This window comes from Pan paniscus, chromosome 1 (genome assembly GCF_029289425.2).
Source record: "Pan paniscus chromosome 1, NHGRI_mPanPan1-v2.0_pri, whole genome shotgun sequence".
In the NCBI taxonomy this organism is placed as follows: domain Eukaryota; kingdom Metazoa; phylum Chordata; class Mammalia; order Primates; family Hominidae; genus Pan; species Pan paniscus.
In genome coordinates this window covers 220,581,553-220,601,167 of record NC_073249.2, presented here as the reverse complement: position 1 = coordinate 220,601,167, position 19,615 = coordinate 220,581,553, and the positions used below count along the sequence as shown (strand labels likewise).

General features: G+C 56.2%; 1 protein-coding gene across 15 annotated transcripts in view; it reads left to right on the top strand.

Moving 5' to 3' along the window:
- CAMTA1 (calmodulin binding transcription activator 1) overlaps positions 1–19,615 on the top strand; it is a 982,737-nt gene that overhangs the window by 838,123 nt on the left and 124,999 nt on the right. For all 15 annotated transcript variants that reach the window (XR_008622215.1, XM_055104459.2, XM_063595030.1 and 12 more), the window contains one exon: positions 13,478–13,631. Coding sequence is in view for 14 of the 15 variants with exons in the window: in XM_055104459.2 (XP_054960434.1) it covers positions 13,478–13,631 (154 nt within the window). In the remaining variant the exon portion in view is untranslated. The remainder of the gene's footprint in view (positions 1–13,477; positions 13,632–19,615) is intronic.

Genomic DNA, 19,615 nt, shown 5'->3' with positions numbered 1-19,615 from the left:
GCACAAATTTAAATACATAAAGCATCCAGGAAGAGGACAGTGCTTACTAGAGAAGGGGCTGGAGGCACTGGAGCTCCTCAAGGGCTTGCAGGTCACTTGATGCCTGTATCATCTGGATGAGGACTAGAAGTGATCCCATTGGCCCAAGGGACTCCTACCTATCCAATGTGGCAGGATGGGGATGGGGTGTCTGTCTCTTTAATTCATGGAGAGTTATGGGATATTTTTCAGGAAAATGGAGCTTTGTTTTCTTCCAGAGTTTGGAAGATAACCAAGAATTGTCTCAGAGATCCTGTTTTTATGATTGGACAAGAATGGCTGGTGTTTAGCTCATCGTCTGTTGGAGATCATGGTGCTTCCTCGATGTTTGAAAAGAATTTAACTTTACCTAGATGGGCTCCTATCTCAAAGAATTACGCTTCCCAAATAAGCAATATCTGAATTAATTTGATGTTGCTCCACATGGAAGTTCCATACGATCCTAGGGAAACTTTGTCCTTAGCAATAGTGTGAGATGACATAACACTGATTAGAGAGGTCAGTCAGAATAATACCTGGCCGTTCTGAAGGTTTCCCATGCCTCGGGCACTGTTCAAATGCTGTACCTTGTTTAGTCTTCACAACTACCTCAGGGAGCAGGCACTACTGTTCTCTCCATTGTATGGATGAGAAAACTAAGGCACAGAGATGTGATTGCCCAAAGCTCACAGCTAGGAGGTAGCAGAACCCAGACTCGAACCTAAGGCCGTTGTCTCTGGAGCACACACTCTCTACCACTCTGCTTTCTCAGCATCAGATAGAACTGGGCTTAATGGGCAGGGCTTTGATGGACTACTTAATTCCTTACATTTTAGATTCTTTATGTGTAAAGCAGATGGAGCCATAACCAGTTCTACCTTATGAGGTTGTAGTGAGGATTAAACAAGCTAAGTCCCAGGAAGTAGTTAGCACTCAGCACCTGGAGCATACAGGTCTGAAGAAATGCTAGTTCTCAGCAATCATAGCGGTGGGGGTTATTGACACCAGAGGATCATCTGAATTGTGTGGTGGAAAGAGTGACCGGCTTAGCCGAAAGAAGACGTGATCATTTTTTAGGAATTAAGGCTCATGGGCGATGCAACAAAAAACTCGACTTGAACTGACTTTGGGGGAGGAAGAGATTTGGGGGTTGGAGTTGCTGAAAAGTCTTGAGATGTGCTGGCCTGTGTTCCACCAGTTGCATCGAGGCTTTGTGTCTTCTCCCCTCAGCCCTGCTCCTCACACCAGCTCCCTTCTCCTTCTCCATGTGCTGGCAAGAGATGGCTTCCAGGAGCACTAGATTTCATTCTCCCAGGTTCGAGTCCAGCAGGAAAGAACACCCCTGCCTCCAAGTGGCTCCAGCCAAAGCCTAGTGATTAGCACTGATTGGCTCTGGTGGAGCCATGGGTCTCTCTCTGAGCCAATCAATGTGGCCCAAAGAATGCGGCTTGGCCAGCCTGAGTGACAAGCTCCACCCCTGGACTGAGTTGGAGAGGTGGCTGGATTGCTAAAGAAAACTTGGAAACTCTTATCAAAAGAGCTAGTGCACCAGAGTTGTGTCCAGCTCAGCCTCCCATGAGCCACGTGGCCGTGAGCAGATCATGTAGCACCTCTAAGTCCAGCAGGGATGGTGGCACATGCCCAACTTCCTCCAGAGCTATGGAGGGGAGCAGATGGGCAGGAAAGGCTCCAGAGCACATCAGTCACTCTAGAGATGCCTCAATGACTGTTTGCTGCCATTGTCATCTGATGGGCTTGATTCACTGCCTAATGGGGCACAGTTCTGAGCAGGCACACCAGCTCTGGGAGCAGAAGTGGGGCGCACGTGCTTGGAGAGGATGGAAGAGACAGGGGAGGGCAGCAGGCCTGGCTTCCAGCCATCCGGGAGGACATGGCCAGTCTAGGCTGCAGGCAGGACCTCTTTGAGGCTGGTGAGGAGGCCATGTGGCTATGGATTTAGCTCCTGGGAGGGACAGGAGGTCAGAGGTATGGTGACTGCAGCCCTCTGAGACCTGATTGCCCAGCATCTGTGCTGTTCCACCCTCTGTCTCTGCTGGGCCAGGGCTGCATGCGCTGAGGAGGACCTTTTCCCTACAGGAGTTCCCTGTGCCCCCGCGAAAGGCCCATGGCTTCTTGTCCCAGGGGTGGTCGGAGCAACTCTGGCAGCATTGCTAATAAATCAAAAATTAGTTCAAGGTGAGAGCAGGAGACAAACAGGACAGGACACCAACCAACAATCTCATCCAAGCTCAGGCTCTGCCAACTGCAGGACGCCAGCAGCCTGCATCCCTGACAGGTCCCTGGCAAGAGAGAGAAGGACGGTTGGACGCTGAACAGTCCAGCTGACACTCGCAGCCCCGGATTCCACCCTGGTGGGGGCACCGGCCATCATGGTGTCTCCTAGATTTTGCGGTCCCAAAGAGAGATGGCCCCCAGCATCCCGATCTCTTGCACAACTCCTTATGGATCAGCCATCCGGGAACTAATGTCACCCATTTTAGAAAAAGCTCTTTCTATTTTTCAGCCCATGTCGCCTTGGAATCATGAGTCCCATACATTGACTGCCCGCTGTGTAGTTTGATTGTGCTCAAATTACCTCCCTGAGCTCCGAGTGGGGGAACCCGTATTCTTAGCGTTCATGGATCTAGAGTTAGAAGCAACTTTCACCTCTTCTCCCCTTTCTGAAGACTAGAATCACATTTCCTCTCCACTGTTATCTTTCTGGACCGGAAAGCCCTTATCTTCATTTTCCTGGAGCTGCCTGCCCCTCCTCGGTTGGTGCTCCCTCACCCCTGCACTCCCTAGTTCAGACCCAGCTCTGCGGCAAGGACGCCTCGGCCATTCTGTCTCCAGTTCCCAGGTCCTGCCCTCCTCTCCAGGCTGGGCCCTTTCTGGTCCCTGCAACAACTGTGGACCAGTGGCTTCTGTGGATCCTGGGAGGTCCTCTCTCGGGGGGCCTGGCAATGGCAGCTCGGGCTGCCAGCCTCCGTTGCCAATTTGCTTTACTCATCCTGAGCCTCTCACCCCGCACGTCACTGCCCTGGGATACATCTGTAGCTCCCATACCCTCTGACACTGGCTCTTTTTCGTTACTCATTAAAATTTAGTGTCATCTGCAAACGTGGAGATTTTATCGGACATGTTTTCCCCCAGGTCATTTATAATGATTTTAAATAAGGCCAGCCCGGGCCCCCACGCACACGTGCTGTTGGGCAGCCAGGTCTTGCTGCGCAATGAAAAGTCCTCCCCTCCCGGGCAGCGCCCCTCCAGGATGGCTTGACCCCCCTCTCAGCCTTTGGGTGGGACTGTTTCAGAGGCCTCTGGAAAGTGCAGGCAGACGGGACCCTCTGTCCCCTCTTGAGGTACATGCATCTTTATCTGCTCAGCGAGAGTGGAGAACTCCCTTCATCCAGCATTCTCTGGGTGTCTAGGATGTGCCCAGGATTGTGCCAGGCATGATCTCCCACCATAAATGTGTTTTTCCTACACTACCTTTGGGCTAAAGGAGGCAGGGCAAGCCAGCCCCTGAGCCGGCATGGTTCCCGGAACCCCGCACCAGGTGGAAATTGTTTAACTATATTCCCATGACTGGAAAATTCTGGTAATTGTGTAATAACAACAGCAGCAGCACTCAGCAATTACCCAGGGTTTTTCATCTTCAGACCACTTTACCCACATTAACTAATTAAGTCTCCCAGCCTCCCTCCAAAGCAGGGAAGGGCTGCCGGCCTGACTCCCGCTGGCGCACAGGCTTGCGTAATGAGGGCAGCCATGGGAAGGTGCTGCAGGGCCCCCAAGGGCAGCCTACCTCTGCCCTCGCTTGTAGGCCCTCTGAAGCCCTTGCCAGCCATCGCTCAGAATCCTCCAGCCCTGCTGAGCACTGACAAGGAAGTGGGGAGGTGTTCTGTGTGCCTGCCACACTCGGCCACAGTGGGGGATCCCTGGGCCCAGCACAGATTGCAGGACCAAGCCCCCAGGAGAGCACAGTTGACTACTGACCCTGCCTATTACTGGGGCACCAGGGCCCCTCTTTCAGTTCCTACTCCCTCCCTTCTCTCTGTTTTTGCTTATCCTTTAATAGCTGCCAACTTTGGGGACCTAGATCTGTACCCCAGTTACCGGGTGCTCAGCTCCAGGGTCCCTGAAGGCTGTTCCCCACTCCCCTGCACACCCCACAGAGGGTGTTCTAACTACTGTGGGCCCTTGATGTGGAGACAGGGACATCTGCAGCCTCGGTCCTGCCCTGAGGAGCTTACAGACCAGCCAGGAGCCTTCCAGCCACATCCTTGGTCCTCCCAGCTCCCCACACCTCACATGACCCAACCGGGCTCCCTGGACCTACTTTTGCTCTGGCATAGACATGAACTGGGCTGCTGCCACCTGGGGCACTGAGGCTGAGTGCATAGCCCTCCCATGAAACATCCAGTGAGCCCCACAGAGCCCTGGGGCAGTGGTCTGGAGGTGTGAGATCATGACTTCAAGCAGGGCTGGCACCCAGAGACTCAGCCCTCAAAGGCACTCTCCTTTCTGTAAACAGGGATAGCAATACCACTTGCACCTGTGGGTTGTAGAACTTGAATGTGGAGCCCGAGACACAGCTGACACTCAGAAAGCGAACTGTGAAAACAGAAATGCCCACTGGGAGGTATGTGCTGTGGGTCCAGGCATGCTCCCACCCCTGAGTGGCCGTGGAATGCCACAGTACTATGCATTGGAGCCATCAGAGGCAGGGAAGAGAGACCCAAGGAGACGGCAGCCTGCAGGGGCCGGCAGATCCTGGGAGACCTGAGCAGCAGGCGCCCGCGTGCCCTGGCCCTTCTCAGGGAGCATCCTTCTTGTGCTTCCGTCCATCCTCCAGGCCTCTCTGATCCTCCCCCTGCCTCCTGGCTACCCTCAGTGGGTGACAGTGGGGATAGAACCCAAGCCTGCCAAGGCCTTCATGATCAGCCTCCTTTCTAGTGGAACCATCGTCCCACCTCACACTGCTACCCAGAGCAGAGAGGACAGGGGCCCAGCTACCTGGGGCAGCCAGAAGGTGGACGAGAGGATTTTGCTCAGTCCTGCAGCCTAGTGACACCACAGCCCTGTGCCACCCAGTGTCGCCCTCTATCCCTTCCCTAATAAACCCCGCCCTTCTCCCTCCCAGCCTTGCACACCCGTTTCACAGGCTCCTACCCTCGTTGTTCATTAAGCATCCAGGTGCAGGGAAGGCTGAGCCTCTGATGATGAGGCTTATGGGACATTCGGAATATGTATAAATGGTGCTAATATGACAAATGCAAAGATCGAAGGAGCTTGTGACGCAGGCAATGCTGCTTCCTCGCCCGTCTCCCTCCTATCCGGCTGGCGGCAGGCAGGCCCGCCCCCCGCGCCCCCAGCGGCAAGTGGGGAGGTGTGTGGCACTATTACATGCTATTATGACTTTCTGGGTAATGTATACATTTTCACTATCACACGGCCTCTCTCCTTCATTTTTCATGAGAACTGGCACGAGATTAATGACTGAGCCCCAGAAGAAACGGAACGCCATGCCACTCTGATTTATTGACCACTTAGCGTTGATGAAGCTGCAAACAAGAGTCAAACAGATGTTGCAGCTGCATTTTTCTTTATCAAAACCAACAGCTTTTTGCATTTTTAACCACTTCTTGCATCACCACCCTGCTTACTCCACAGAAAGGGGTCCTGGCTCCAGGCCTCCTCCTCCTCAGCGGAGATGGAGGAGCCGAGGCCAGGGCAGTGGGACCCTGCTGCCCGACACCCATTGGCCCAGGATCCACCCCTGGAAGCAACCAGGAAAAGGATGTGAGATCCCCAAGGCTCTTGCTGTGGGTGGCTTGAGTCCCCTCCGTGGGTCTCTGGGGAAGAGCTCACTGCTGCATCCTCAACCAACTCCAAAGGCTGATTGCACACGCCCAGGCGTGGGCTCAGCATGCGGGAGGTGCAGAGCTCAGCTCCCCTCTGCAGCCTGGAGCACCTCCCCCACCTCCACCTCATGCCCATTTACTAGGCAGTGTCAATGGCCTTACACATGAGCGCTGCTGGGGGCCAGGCCCATCCTGAGCCCTCTGCCTGCCTCACCGCCTACTGGCAAGGTTCAGGCTAGCACTAAAGGGCCTGCTTAACACAGAGCAGGCATTCTCTGCAGAATGTTCTTAGCCTCTCCTGTGCTTTTGGAGGAAAGGCCCTCAGCTTGTCCCCTGTCCTCTCTTTGTCCCTGCAGTTTGGGTGAAAGGTGCCATCTAGAAAAGGTTCTCAAAGAGATTGACTCTACCGCAGGCTCCCGGGAGATGCCCTTCCACCACCTTCAGCCTGAGAGTCCTGTGCCTGGCAGGGCCCTGGGAGTCTGGAACTGGGGAGGTCAGCAGCTCCAAATGCATTTCCAGGAGGCACAGCTGGGTTAAGGGACAAGCTGAACTTCCCTCAGAGAGGAAGAGCTGCAGAGGGGCAGAGAGCTCATGGACCCCCCCAGATGCCACCCCTCCTGGGCCCCTTCTGGGGGAGTGGACCCCCTCCTCTTCCAGCCCATGCCTGGGATGGACACCGACTCCTTCCCCGCACCCTAGTCTCTGTCTGTCCCTCTAGAAGACATGCCTGGGGGTTCTCCAGGATTGGTCCTGAGACACTGAGTCTCCAGAGAGGAGACAGCCACCCCTGCACCAGCTCCCCCAGCCAAGGCCAGGTGCCCCCTAGCAGGCTTGTTGGCCCGTGTGCTGGAGCAGCTTGGCGGCACCCCGCTATGCCCCCGGTTTTCAGTAAGTAGGATGGAGCCCCTGCCATGTGGCTGCCCCGCAGACAGAGTCCCAGCCATCCGGAGCTCACATTGTGGCCAGGAAAACAGGCCAAACCCGAGTAGTAATTGAGCGGAAACTGAGAGATTAGTGCTGCAAAGACAGCGAGGCGGGAGCCAGGCAGGGTGGGCACTGTTGTCAACGGGGTTGCTGAATGAGGTTTCCACAAGAAAGTGACCTGGGACCAATGTGGCATGGAGCGTGGCAGCCAGAGACCACAGCCCAGGGAGAGAAGCGGCAGATCTGGGGAATGGGGTGGCGGGAGCCAGGTGCATGAGGCAGGCAGCGGCCAGCAAGAAGCACAGGTGGCCCGGCCTGGAACCGTGGCAGGAGTGTGGGCCTGATCTCAGTGCCAAGGAGCCGTCCGGAACAGCCCGACCACGCCTGCTGCTGTTTGAAGGATGGGTTGGGGAAGGGAAGAGCAGACGTGAGGACACCCGGGAGGAGGGCACACTCCCACGTGCGCAGGAGAGCAGGTGGAGGATCAGACTTGGTCGTTGCAGGCAGGGGGTAAATGGGAGGATTAGGCTTCCTGGGGTGGGAGAAATGGCAGAACTGGGTGATCGACTGGCCGTTGAGGGAGAGGGAGGGAAAATGAGAGGATGACTCCTGGGTTCCAGACCTGGGCAGCTGTGGGAAGCCTGGAGGGGCCAAGGGTGCTGAGCAGGAGGTCGGGAGGCGAGGTCGGCCATGGGAAGTCATGGGGATTTTGAGGCCTTCGAGGGGTGCGGTCAACAGGCAGGTAGGCAAGAGAGGAGAGGTGGGCTGGAGAGGGAAATCTGGGTGTCCTGGGAATCTGGTGGGTGTGAGGTCAGGACACTGGATGAGGCCACTAAGGAGGGAGAGAGGGAAAGAGGGAGAAAGAGAGCGAGAGAGAGGGAGGCCAGAGCCCCAGGCTGGACGCTGGTGGAGGAAGGGCCTCTGTACACAGCAAGAGGAGAGCTGGGACAGGCTGGGGCTGCCGGAGGAGGAAGGGGGCTCTAAGCAGCAGAAGTGCCCGCTGGAGGCTTAACTCTGCTCACCCTCTCAGGAAGCACGTCAGAGCTTTTTTCTGTCTGGGTTTGGTTTTGGTGGTGGTCGGTGGTGGTAGAGCGGGGCCTCTGTCTGTCCTGACGACATTCCAGCTGTTCCGAGGCCTGACCCTGCTCCCTGCAGCAGCCCCAGTGAGAAAGAGGCGCAGCTTCCATGCTTATGGGTGAGGAGCCTGAGGCACCAAGAGGGAGGAGGGATCCCCTCGTCCACGGCTCTTCCAGAAGGCTGTGGAACTTCTCTGAGACTTTTACTTATCCTTGGCTTCCTCTACCACCACCACAGTCACAGACCATGCCACGGGGCTCTCTCTCCCCAGCCTTTGGCACTGACCAGGCCTCCAGGAAAGCAAGGGCTCATCTCCAAAGGTCACGATCACTTTGGGGGGGTGACCCCAGCATCTCTCATGAAAACTCCATAGCCCAGGGAGGGGCTTCTCCACAAGCTCTTCTTCCCTCCCTGAACCCACAGGGCCTGACAGGGTGGTGAACCCCACGGAAACATCAGGGCAGCCTGGGCAAGACAAAGGCAGCTTCACTCCACAACTGTCCAGAATCAAGGATCCGGGCCGGGCGTGGTGGCTCACGCCTGTAATCCCAGCACTTTGGAAGGCCGAGGCAGGCAGATCACGAGATCGGGGCACCGAGACTATCCTGGCTAACACGGTGAAACCCCGTCTCTACTAAAAAATACAAAACAATTAGCGGGGCACTGTGGCGGGCGCCTGTACTCCCAGCTACTCCAGAGGCTGAGGCAGGAGAATGGCGTGAACCCGGGAGGCGGAGGTTGCAGTGAGCCGAGATCGCGCCACTGCACTCCAGCCTGGGGGACAGAGCAAGACTCCGTCTCAAAAAAAAAAAAAAAAAAAAAATACAGGGCCCTGGCAGGGTCTGTCCCCTGCCGTGACTCTCAGATCCAGGCCCAACCCGGGCATTCCTGCAGGCCGCCCTGCTGAGCTGGTCCACCTGAGCCCATCTCGCCACCAGCAAAGCAGCTCAGCAAGGACTCTGACACCGTTATGAGCACTCCATGAAACTGATACATTAGGACTCCAAGCTAATATATTTTTCTGCCAAAAACACCCAATAAAATGTACAACTAATGAATAAAATTGCAACATTGCCAAGAAGCGATGTGTGCCCCAAATTTCCAAAATACCTCCATCAGCCCATGTCTGAAAACCAGCCCCACGCCAGGAAATCGTTACTACTCAACTCTGGGCATTCCAGGTGCAAGAGCTCCAGGCCCTGGGGTGGAAACCAGGAAGCTGCCTGCTCCTGCATCTCCTGAGCCTCCACTTGGTCTCCTGGAACTGCCAGGGGCTGGGACACTCTGCTAATTGTATCAAAACAAGGGAGAAAGGCAAGGCCCAGCATGGAGGCTCCCGGGAAGGGACCCCCCACCCCCAGTGTTGGGCAGGTGCCCTGAGTTGAAAGGGGTAGATCTGGATGCTACAATCCTTACATTTGTAGTTACTGAAGTGGGATCCACTGACCACTGGATCTGTGAGCCCTTGAACTGAAGTGTTGATATGCCTTGGGGTATGTTGGAGGATGGGGTGGGTATCCACTGCCTGCATCAGGCTCTCAAAGAGATCTCATACCCAGAAAAGATGAAGAACCAGCCTTGCATTGTATCTTACCTTCCTAGCAACAACCTGTGTTTAGAAAGGCTTCCCGGCCGGGTGCAGTGGCTCACGCCTGTAATCCCAGCACTTTTAGGAGGCCAAGGTGGGTGGATCACCTGAGGTCAGGAGTTCAAGACCAGCCTGGCCAACGTGGTGAAACCCCATCTCTACTAAAAATTAGCCGGGCATGGTGGCAGACGCCTGTAATCCCAGCTGCTCGGGAGGCTGAAGCAGGAGAATTGCTTGAACTCAGGAGGCAGAGGTTGCAGTGAGCCGAGATCACGCCATTGCACTCCAGCCTGGGCAACAAGAGTGAAACTCCATCTCAAAAAAAAAAAGGAAGGCTTCCCTGCCCTTTGTGGACCCAGAAAACTGAAGCCAGATGTCAAGAGAACACAGGTCTAGGGAGGGCACAAGCAGGAGGTCAGAATTCAGCCTAATTTGATTCTACAAACCTGAAATAAGCACCGGTGATTGTTGGACTGTCATAGCTGCAGGGCATTGTCCCTGAGGTTGAGGAAATAAAGTTGATGTTCAGACAATTAAAACACAAAGCCAAATGCCACCCTACTATGGTAGAGGCAGAGAGGGAATCAGGGAAGGCTTCCTGGAAGAGGAGGGGATCCTGGCATCTGACCTCAAAGAATAGGTGGAGGCTGGTTATGCAGATGGAGGCTGAGGCCTGCAGGCAGAGCTTCCTGAGATAGCAGCTTTTGGGGTGCTCTCATGCAGGAACTCCACGGTTTGGGTTCATGGTGAGAGAGGGCCTTTGCCCCACAAGACCCTGCCTGCCTGCCCGCCACCTTGGCCTCCACGGGTCCCAGGCTGGCCCAGGCTGTGCTCAGCGCGACTGTGGGGCAGGATGCGGCAGTCCTTTCCTCTCCCAGGTGTCTGGCATCTCCGCTCCCTCCTGCAGGGCTGGGCTTCTGCTCCAGGGGCCAGGATCAGAGGCAGCCCTGGGCGGCCTGCTGGCCCCGCAGTCCTTTGATCTTTACTCATCTTGCTCAGCAGCTGGCATTGCTGCCTGGCCGTGCCCAGGCACAGGCAGGAGCCCTCAGCCCAGACGCGGTCCCTGGGAGGCCAGTATGTTGGTCTGTAGGAAGAACAGGGGGCAAGGACACAGTGAATCACCCCGTCTCTCTGCCGTTACCCCCTCCATGCAAAGGGCATAGCAGATCTACCCGACCCACCTCTTGGGCATACTGCAAGAATGAAGTGAAATGGAGATGAGACAGTACTTAGTCCAAGCAAAAAGAGAGGCCAGCAGATGTCCTGGCAGGACCCGAACCTGGAGTCAGAGCCCCAGCTTCCAGCTCAGGCTGTGCCCTGCTGGCACACAGCTTTGGGCAATCACAACTTCTTAGTGCTACAGGCACCTCTCTATAGACAGAGGGCACCCTGCCCTGCCCTACCCTGCCCAGCCCGCCTCCTTGGCTAGCAGGGGCACCGAATAAGATAATGGCTGGAAAGTGCTTTGAAAAGAATAAAGTGCTGCGCTTATGTCAGGGATTATCGTGATTATTAAGGAGCATGATTACCGCAATCCAGAAAAGCCGCCATTAAGGAGAAGGCTCCTGTTCGTGTTGATTGAGTTTCCTGGTTAACTGAGCGTTGGCAGGAAAAAAATCTGTTTAATTATGCCAGTCTCCTTTCTTACATTGGTCATGGTGTGGTCTTGAGTCTTTATTTATTCATGGATTGATTGATTCATATATTCATGTATGACTCTTTCCCTGACAACATTCAAAAAAGCAGTTGCAGATCCAGCTCTCTCCTGCCTGGGGTCCTGCCTGTCCCAGGACTCATGGTTGAGTCTCAGTCTATCAGCTGGGGAAAGCAGAGGGGAAAGCAGCTTTCCTCTATCAGGAGGAAAAGCACAGGACGAGGCCTCCCACGTGGCTTTTTCCATTGTTCCCTGCAGCGTCTGATATCCTGCCATGTTTCCTTAGGAGAATGCAAGAAAAAAATGGTTCAGGCCAGGCGCAGTGGCTCACACCGGTAATCCCAGCAGTTTGGGAGGCCGAGGAAGGCAGATCACCTGAGGTCGGGAGTTCGAGACCAGCCTGACCAATATGGTGAAACCCCGTCTCTACCAAAAATACAAAAATTAGCCGGGCTGTGGTGGCGTGCACGTGTAATCCCAGCTACTCAGGAGGCTGAGGCGGGAGAATTGCTTGAACCTGGGAGGTGGAGGTTGCAGTGAGCCGATATTACGCCACTGCACTCCAGCCTAGGTGACACAGCAAGACCCTGTCTAAAGGAAAAAAAAAAGGTTCAAGAAATACCCTCTGATTGAGATGGGAGGGTTTAGCTAGGCTTTTCTGGCTTATCCAGATGCATCTAGAAAGTGACAGGATTGGTTTTTCTTTAACAAACTTGTCAGTATTGTCGTGGCCAGATAAGCAGCGCTGCCTTCTGGGGGGACCATGAGAAAGCCACCGAAGGCCCCATGCTCATCCCAGGGACACTGCTGCCTTGCAAAGGCCCCTGGGCATGTCCTATCCGAGCTTGGGGGGCAGAAAGCGACAGAGGACATCCTTAATAAGATGTGATGAGAAGGGGCTGACTGTTAAATGGAACTGATTTGAGACAAACTGGGCCTTTTTTTTTGAGACAGAGTCTCGCTCTGTTGCCCAGGCTGGAGTGCAGGGGTGCGATCTCGGCTCACTGCAAGCTCTGCCTCCCAGATTCACGCCATTCTCCTGCCTCAGCCTCCCAAGTCGCTGGGACTACAGGCGCCCGCCACCATGCCCAGCTAATTTTTTTGTATTTTTAGTAGAGATGGGGTTTCACCGTGTTAGCCAGGATGGTCTCGATCTTCTGACCTCGTGATCCGCCTGCCTCAGCCTGCCAAAGTCCTGGGATTACAGGCATAAGCCACCACGCCCGGCCCAAACTGGTCCTTTTAGGTCTTCAGCCTGAGAGATCTTTCCCAGAATACCTGTGGGCAGCTGGTGCCCAGAAGTTTGGGAAACTCCGCCCCAGAAACCAACAAGAAAGAGTGGACGAGCTGGATGGGGTGACAGAAGAGCTCTTCCAGGGAGGAGTTTCCAGAGATTCTGGGCACCAACTGCCCCCTGGGTATTGCTTAGATGGAAAGTGCCAGCTGGGTGCGGTGGCTCACGCCTGTCATCGCAGCAGTTTGGGAGGCTGAGGCGGGTGGATTGCTTGAACCCAGGAGTTCAAGACCAGCCTGGCCAATATAGTGAGACCCCATCTCTACAAAAAATACAAAAATTAGCCAGGCATGGTGGTGTGTGCCTGTAGCCCCAGCCTCAGGAGGCTGAAGTGGGAGGATCACTTGAGCTCAGGATGCAGAGGTTGCAGTGAACTGAGATCACGCCACTGCACTCCAACCTGGACGATGGAGTGAGACTCTGTCTAAAGAAAAAAAAAAAAGTGCTTCATTGCAGGGCTGTTTGTCAGGGGAGAAGACCACGGCTGAAGGCAGAGGGGCTCCAGCCCTCAGCAGGAGGAGCCTTAAGCTCTGGGAGCTCCTTTTCCCCTTGGGGAGAAGCGAGTGACCATGCCTGTGTTGGGGGCATCCCGCAAGCTGTGAGGGGGCAACGTGTGTTGGGCGTGAAGGAGGGAGAGGGCAGTGGCTGTGGTGTGAGGTCAGGGATGTTGGGCTGGAGGGAATTTGACCTCATGCCCGTGGTTCCCAGTTACACACATATCAGCTTATGTGTAGGTCAGAGTTTCTCAACCAGGGTTGATCTTGCCCCCTAGGGGACACTGGGCAATGTCTGAAGACTTCTCCAGGGGTCACAGCCGGAGGGGGAGGGGCCTAATGACATCTAGTGGGTAGAGGCCAGCGAGTCTGCTAATATCCCACATGCGCCGGACAGCCCCCACCACAGAACCATCTGGCTGCAACCGTCAGCAGTGTGAGGTCAAGAGAGCCCGGTGTCTGGGGCCTCAGTCTCTGCCTGCACCTGCGGGGTTGGGAGCGGCCCTGACCCTGGTGGGCTCCATGCCACCCTCATGCTGCCAGTCTCTGCTCTCCCCACAGAACCCCGACATCGTCCTGGTGCACTACCTGAACGTGCCGGCCATCGAGGACTGCGGCAAGCCTTGCGGCCCCATCCTCTGCTCCATCAACACCGACAAGAAGGAGTGGGCGAAATGGACGAAAGAAGAGCTCATCGGGCAGCTGAAACCCATGTGTGAGTGGCCTTGGCCGGCCTGGCGCCCACACGCTGGGAACCAGGCTGGCATCAACCAGGCGGGGCCAGGAAGGTCCTCTGTGGCCTTGGGGATGCGGGTCCGGAGCCCCATCTTGCTGGAATGACAGTGGCACCGTGAGCTTAGCTTTTGCCCCACCTTCACTTGGCCCCTTGTAAGCTCCCTATACAACAGCCAGGGCACAAAATGCCAGGCCCATGTGACAGACAAAAAGAGTGAGGTTTGGAGACACAGAGCATGTAGAGGAAGAAGCAGGCCAAGAGTGGGCCAGGACCGGGTCTCCGGGGCCACAGACAGGAGTGGAGGCCGGCTGGGGAGGGAAAGTATGGAACAGGGGAGGGGTGGCGGGAGCGGACCCTGCCTCCTGCCTTGCCCATCCACGTGGGATCTGGGCTTAGCCACCACCTCCTGGACTCAGGGCCCGCCTCGGCTCCCAGGCTGGGTGGCAAATAGATGATGGTAATTGAGCTGGATTTCATTTTGTCAGCAAAGTGGTACTTTCTGAAGCATCTGTCAGGTGCAAATCACAGAATGCAAAACACCGAGTGAGGCAGGGAAGCTGGGGCTGCTCCGTACTTTGTTGCCGTGGCCACAGCTCCCGGCAGCCGCTGGCGGCTCTCAGTGGCTTCTCCTGCCCCCTGTTCAGTGGGGCTCGGGAAAAACAAACATGGGTCTGGGGCTTTCTTGACCCAAGAAGAGCATGGGGGCTGTTTAGTGGTGGACACGTAGCCCACGGGGTTCAGGGACATTGATGGCCAGGGCTCAGGGCAAGGACCTGCCATCAGCAGGGCCTGAGGGGGTGGGTCAGTGGCTCACTCAGAAGCAGAACTGTCCCTGGAGCTGGGCTGGAGGGAGGAAGCAGCTGTTGGTCACCATATACAGCGGGGGGACTGAAATATTCTTTCTGGGGCTGGGAGGAAAGGTGAGGGTCCCGTGCCTGGGAGGGCCCAGGCCAAGGCTACGGGCACCTGCGGTGATGCTAATCCTAAGAGTCCCCTGGGTGCTCGGATTTAGGGATCTGCTCCCAGCCTCAAGGTTGGGGATGAGGGTCAGAAGGGACAGAGGGGTCTGTGTGACAAGGGAGGCCCCCCAGTGGGTGACAGCCCTGCCCGCCAAGGGCAGGACCACAAGACTGAGCTTCCTCACGTGTCGTCCTTTGAGCCAAGTACCCCGTGGGGAGGTTTGGACCAGGCTGGCCTCAGTGCTCCTGCCTGGAACCTCGAGGCAGGCAGCCCAGGGACCTCCTGAGCTCAGGCCACACCCAGTGGCAACCTTCTTAACTGCAGCCCTGACCACATCCCTCTCTGCTTAAAACCACTCAATGCCCATTCAATGCACGCTCAATGCCCAAGCTCCTGAGCACAGCCTGCAGCCCCCCCACCCCCAGCCCCTGGCCTCTGCAGGACTCTGCGCCCTTTCCACCTGCTGTAGTCCCCACTCCCCAGAGCCCGCTGCCTCTCCACCTGCCCCTCTCCCTGGCTCTGCCTGCTCACCCCACCTTTCCCTCAGCTCTCAGCCTCTCCACAGGCCCTCCCACCACCCAGCTGGGCCTTCACACCCCTGTGCCCTGGCCTCCTCGAGCCCCCACGGAGGAGATGTCAGCTTCCCGCGCTTCATCAGGAGGGGCCTCGTGAGCCTCTTCAAAATGCTGCCGAGCACCGGGAAGCATGGGGAAATGGCACAGCTGCCCTTGGGAAGCCCTCCGGCTCTCTGCACAGTGCTGGGCGTGCACAAGGCCCTGGAAATAGCCCTGGAATGGTGGGGGGGAAGGGACCTGCCCAGGGTCCTGAGCAGAGGACAGAAGCTGCAGTGTCCTGGCTCTGGGAGCCGGGGCTGCTGAGTGGCACTTTCCCAAGGGCAGGCCAGAGGCTAGGAGTCTGGGGCACCGGTGCTGCGGGCCCTGCTGTCAGGCCCGCCTGCCTGCCTTCCTACTCAGTACCTAGGGGGCACTTCACTATGCAGGGCTGGCACCGGACACTGGGTCCTGCCTAGACCCCGCCCCAGGGGGCCTACTTTCTCTGCCGCAGAGCCTCAGCTGGGCCAGCGCTATGACTGCTGACCAGGAATGCTGGTGCCCCCTGGCCAGGGCGGTAGAAAGAGTCAGGGCTGGCAAGTCAGGAGGCAGGTGCTCATCCTGGCTTCATGGCTGCCCCTCTACGCAGCCCCAGACCAATGCCCCACCCTCTCTGCACCCCAGTACCCCTTCTATAAAGGGGTAGCAAGAATCTAGCAGCCTCTGCCCTAAGACCAGCACTTCCAGCCATCTCAGGGGGCCCGGCTCAGCTCCTCCACCCCTGCACACCATGTCCAAGGGGCTGAGGCTGCCAGCCTGTCCCATTTCTTGGGAGGTGGAGTCACTCCAGAGGGCTCAGCTTGGTCCTGCAGAAGCTGCCATGGCTGAGTGCACTCCAGGCCTGCAGGAAGTGGCCTGGAACCTCCTTTCTGGGGCTTAGTCAATGCTTTCAAAATTAGGGTCCTAAGTACTCTTGCCTTGAAAGGGTGACCAGGGTCCAGGTGCTTCTGAAGCTCCTCCCACCCCTCAGTGTTTACATTTAGAGGGGAGTTCCTGCTCAAAACAAGTCTTCAGTCAGGAGGAGGAGTTGCCTTCCTGGCCTTTCTGAGCCTTCTGTCTGCTTCTTCTTAGGTCACTAGAAGGAATTCCTCTTGACAGATTCCACTGGAAAATGAGGGCCCCTTTGCTGGACAGAGGCCCCATCCATATGGCCGGGGAGCAGCCCCAATCCCCTGGGCCCCAGCAAAAGTTCCAAGAGATTGTGTGAGCCAGAGATTAGCCAAGGAGGTTCTGCCAAGGGAAAAGATGCCTTTCAAGGTGGCTCCTACAGTCAGAGGCTGCTAGCCTGGGCCTTCCCAAATTCTTCTCGACACACACAGACAGCCCTTCTCCTTCAGCCATATGCTCCCCATTTTTCCTGGAGCTGCCCATCCATCAGACAGGAATGCCACCTCCAGGCTGGGTGGGAGGAATTAGGCTTTATGAACTCCAGGGGGTGGAAACCAGTCCGGAGCCAGCCTCCAATGCTGAACTGGAGGGAACTGTGAATGCCTGCTCAAAAATCTGCAGTGCATCAGAAAATTATGTAAAACTACAACAAACTCCCCATAAATCTAATAACACTCAGCTCTCTGGTGTCTTGGGGTGGGGGAAGCAGAGCCGCACACAATTACTTGGCTCGGGCGTGCGTGTGCACGGCTCTGACAGAAACACAGCCTGAGAAACAGCCCTGGAAATGCGGCTGCAGGAGAAGGCGCAGATGCCGATCAGGCTTGGAACACACAGAGGGCACCAGCTAAGTGTGTCCGGGGACAGCAGAGGTGTGCTGAGAGCCAAGAAGACCTCAGATTTGATTCCAGAATCAGGCGGGTCACCCAACACTGGAGCCAAACACATTAGCTTCATCCCATTTTCACATAAATCGTGTGCCTTCGAAGACTTCACAGTTTGATTTCCTGATGTTTCCAAATTTCCCTGCCCGCCAGCGGAGTTGTCAGCGGTTTAAACACAATGTCGTGCTCCCCAGGACTGAAGGGAGATGGGTCTGCAGCCTTCGCCTCACCTGCTGTGAGATGGGGGCTCCGTGACCTTATGCCCTGGGAATCTCACCAGGCTGATTCAGAGAATCCCATCCTGGTCCTTGCAGCTGTGCCCTTTGGTCAGAAGGGGGCTTCCCTTCCACCTGCAATCTGAGGAATGCTTCCTTCAGATGAAAAAAACCACACACAGAAATAAATGAAGATAGCTGATAGGAATTCCCAGGACATTCCCAGAGATCTTTCCTGTCTTTTGGAATCCCTTCTGTAATCATGAGACTATGGGTCCTGCTGCTATGAGGAAGACCAAAGTAACAGTGGCTTCAATGAAAGGGAAGCTCCTTTGGCTTTCATGTCACAGTTCAGGGTTGATGTGGCAGCCCCAGGGTCAGGGATCGGCCACCCTGGCTCCCTCCAGGTGGCTGCTCCCCATTCCTAGGGCTTTGCCTTCTTTTACATGGTCCAAAATGGCTACTCCAGCTCCTGCCATTGCAACTGCATTCCAACCAGTGGAAAGAGGAGAAAATAAGGTGGAGGGTGAGTTCCTTCCCTTTAAGCCCACAAGTTGCATACATCATTTCATCTCTGGTGTTGTTGGACAGAATTTTGTCATATGGTTACTCCTAGTTGCAAGAGAGTCTGGGAAGTGTCGTTCTTTGCTATGTAGTTCCATCCTAACGTACTTTGGGGAAAGAGGTTCTGCATGTGAATCATTCAGGGCTGAGTAGAGCTGTGCTTAGCCTGGGGTGCCCCTGTGGCATTCAGCTTTCTGGCTCATAGTGCACAGAATTGCCCTTCTCAGTCCAAGGCCTGGCAATGACTGTCTGAGGCGCCGTCTGAGGCCTGGAGTTTACAGTACGCAAGTGATCTAAAGCTTAGTATGTCTCATCCTGGAAATTCCAGGGTCTGTTCCAATGCAGCTGGTCTGAGAGAGCACCAGATTTGCACCCAGTAAACCCCCATAGTGTGAGTGAGGAGCTGAAGGGGGAGTCCTCTCCTCCCAGATCAGCCACTGAGAGATGACTTTGAGTGGAGTCGACTGCTCTGCCAGGCAGGCTCTGTGCTTCTGTCCTGCCAAACTGGCAGGAAACTTGCTCAGTGATCTTGGGCTGCTCAGAGCCACAGTGGTTCTAAGCTGCCATGCCCCAAACCTTGCACCCTTGGCTCCACTGGAACCTACAGAAAGCCAGATGGAACCGTTTCCTCAGAGAAGATCCTCTCCCTCTGAGCACCCGTGGCTTTCTTCCCTGCCCATTTCCTGGCAGCCCAGGAGGGGATGGCACGCCAGGCATTTCCCAGCAAGCTGTTGTTGAGGTTGTTCCATCCGGAGTGAGTGGCGAGGGCATGACTTCTAAGCTGTGTTCACAGCCCTTCCCGTGTGGTGATCTTGTCCCAGCTCTCCCGCCTGGAGGCTCCTCTTGGAGTGCCCTGGCTGGCCAGATGGCCCTGCAGCCATGAGCAAGTCCTAGGCCTTCCTGCAGGCTTCGAAGGCCCAGAAATCAGCAGGCAGCTCCCCCAGCCGCCTCGGGGTTTAGCTCCACCCTGCCTGCCGGCCCCAGAGCTCCGCTGGCATCAGGCCAGAGTACTCAGGCCTCTGGGGCAGGTGTCCTCTGCAGCACTGGGCGGGCGGCAGGAGGGCTGGCTGTGGAATCAGCAGAGCCCCAGGGCCTACGCCCACACCACACAAGTGCTCTGTGCACCTCCATGCTTCTGCACGGGCACACGACGTATCCACAGGCACGAGTGTGTGGGGATTCAGCACCTCCACCCCCACACTTCCTCCAAAAGCAACCTCACCTCCATGGTAGGTGGTGGAGGCCATAGTAAATGTGAGGCCACAAAGACCATGTTGAAAGTGGAGGTGGAGGCCATCCTGAATGTGGGGTGGAGGCCATAGTGAGTGCGGGTGAAGGCCCTGGTGAGTTTGGTGGGGGCCCTGGTGAATTGGGTGGAGGCCATGGTGAGTTGGGTGGAGGCCCTGGTAAGTGTGAGCGGAGGCCCCGTTGAGGTGGATGGAGGCCCTGGTGACTGCAGGTGGAGGCCATGGTGACTGTGAGGGTGGAGGCCATGTATATTTGGGTGGAGGCTATGGTGACTGTGAGGGTGGAGGCCATGTATATTTGGGTGGAGGCCATGGTGACTGTGAGGGTGGAGGCCATGGTGATTGTGAAGGTGGAGGCTATGGTGAGTTGGGTGGAGGCCCTGCCCTGGTGAGTTGGATGGAGGCCATAGTGAGTGTGGTTGGAGGCCACGGTGAGTTGGGTGGAGGCCCTGTTGAGTTGGGTGGAGGCCACGGTGAGTTGGGTGGAGGCCCTGGTGAGTTGGATGGAGGCCATAGTGAGTGTGGTTGGAGGCCCTGGTGAGTTGGGTGGAGGCCCTGGTGAGTGTGACTGGAGGCCCTGTTGAGGCGGATGGA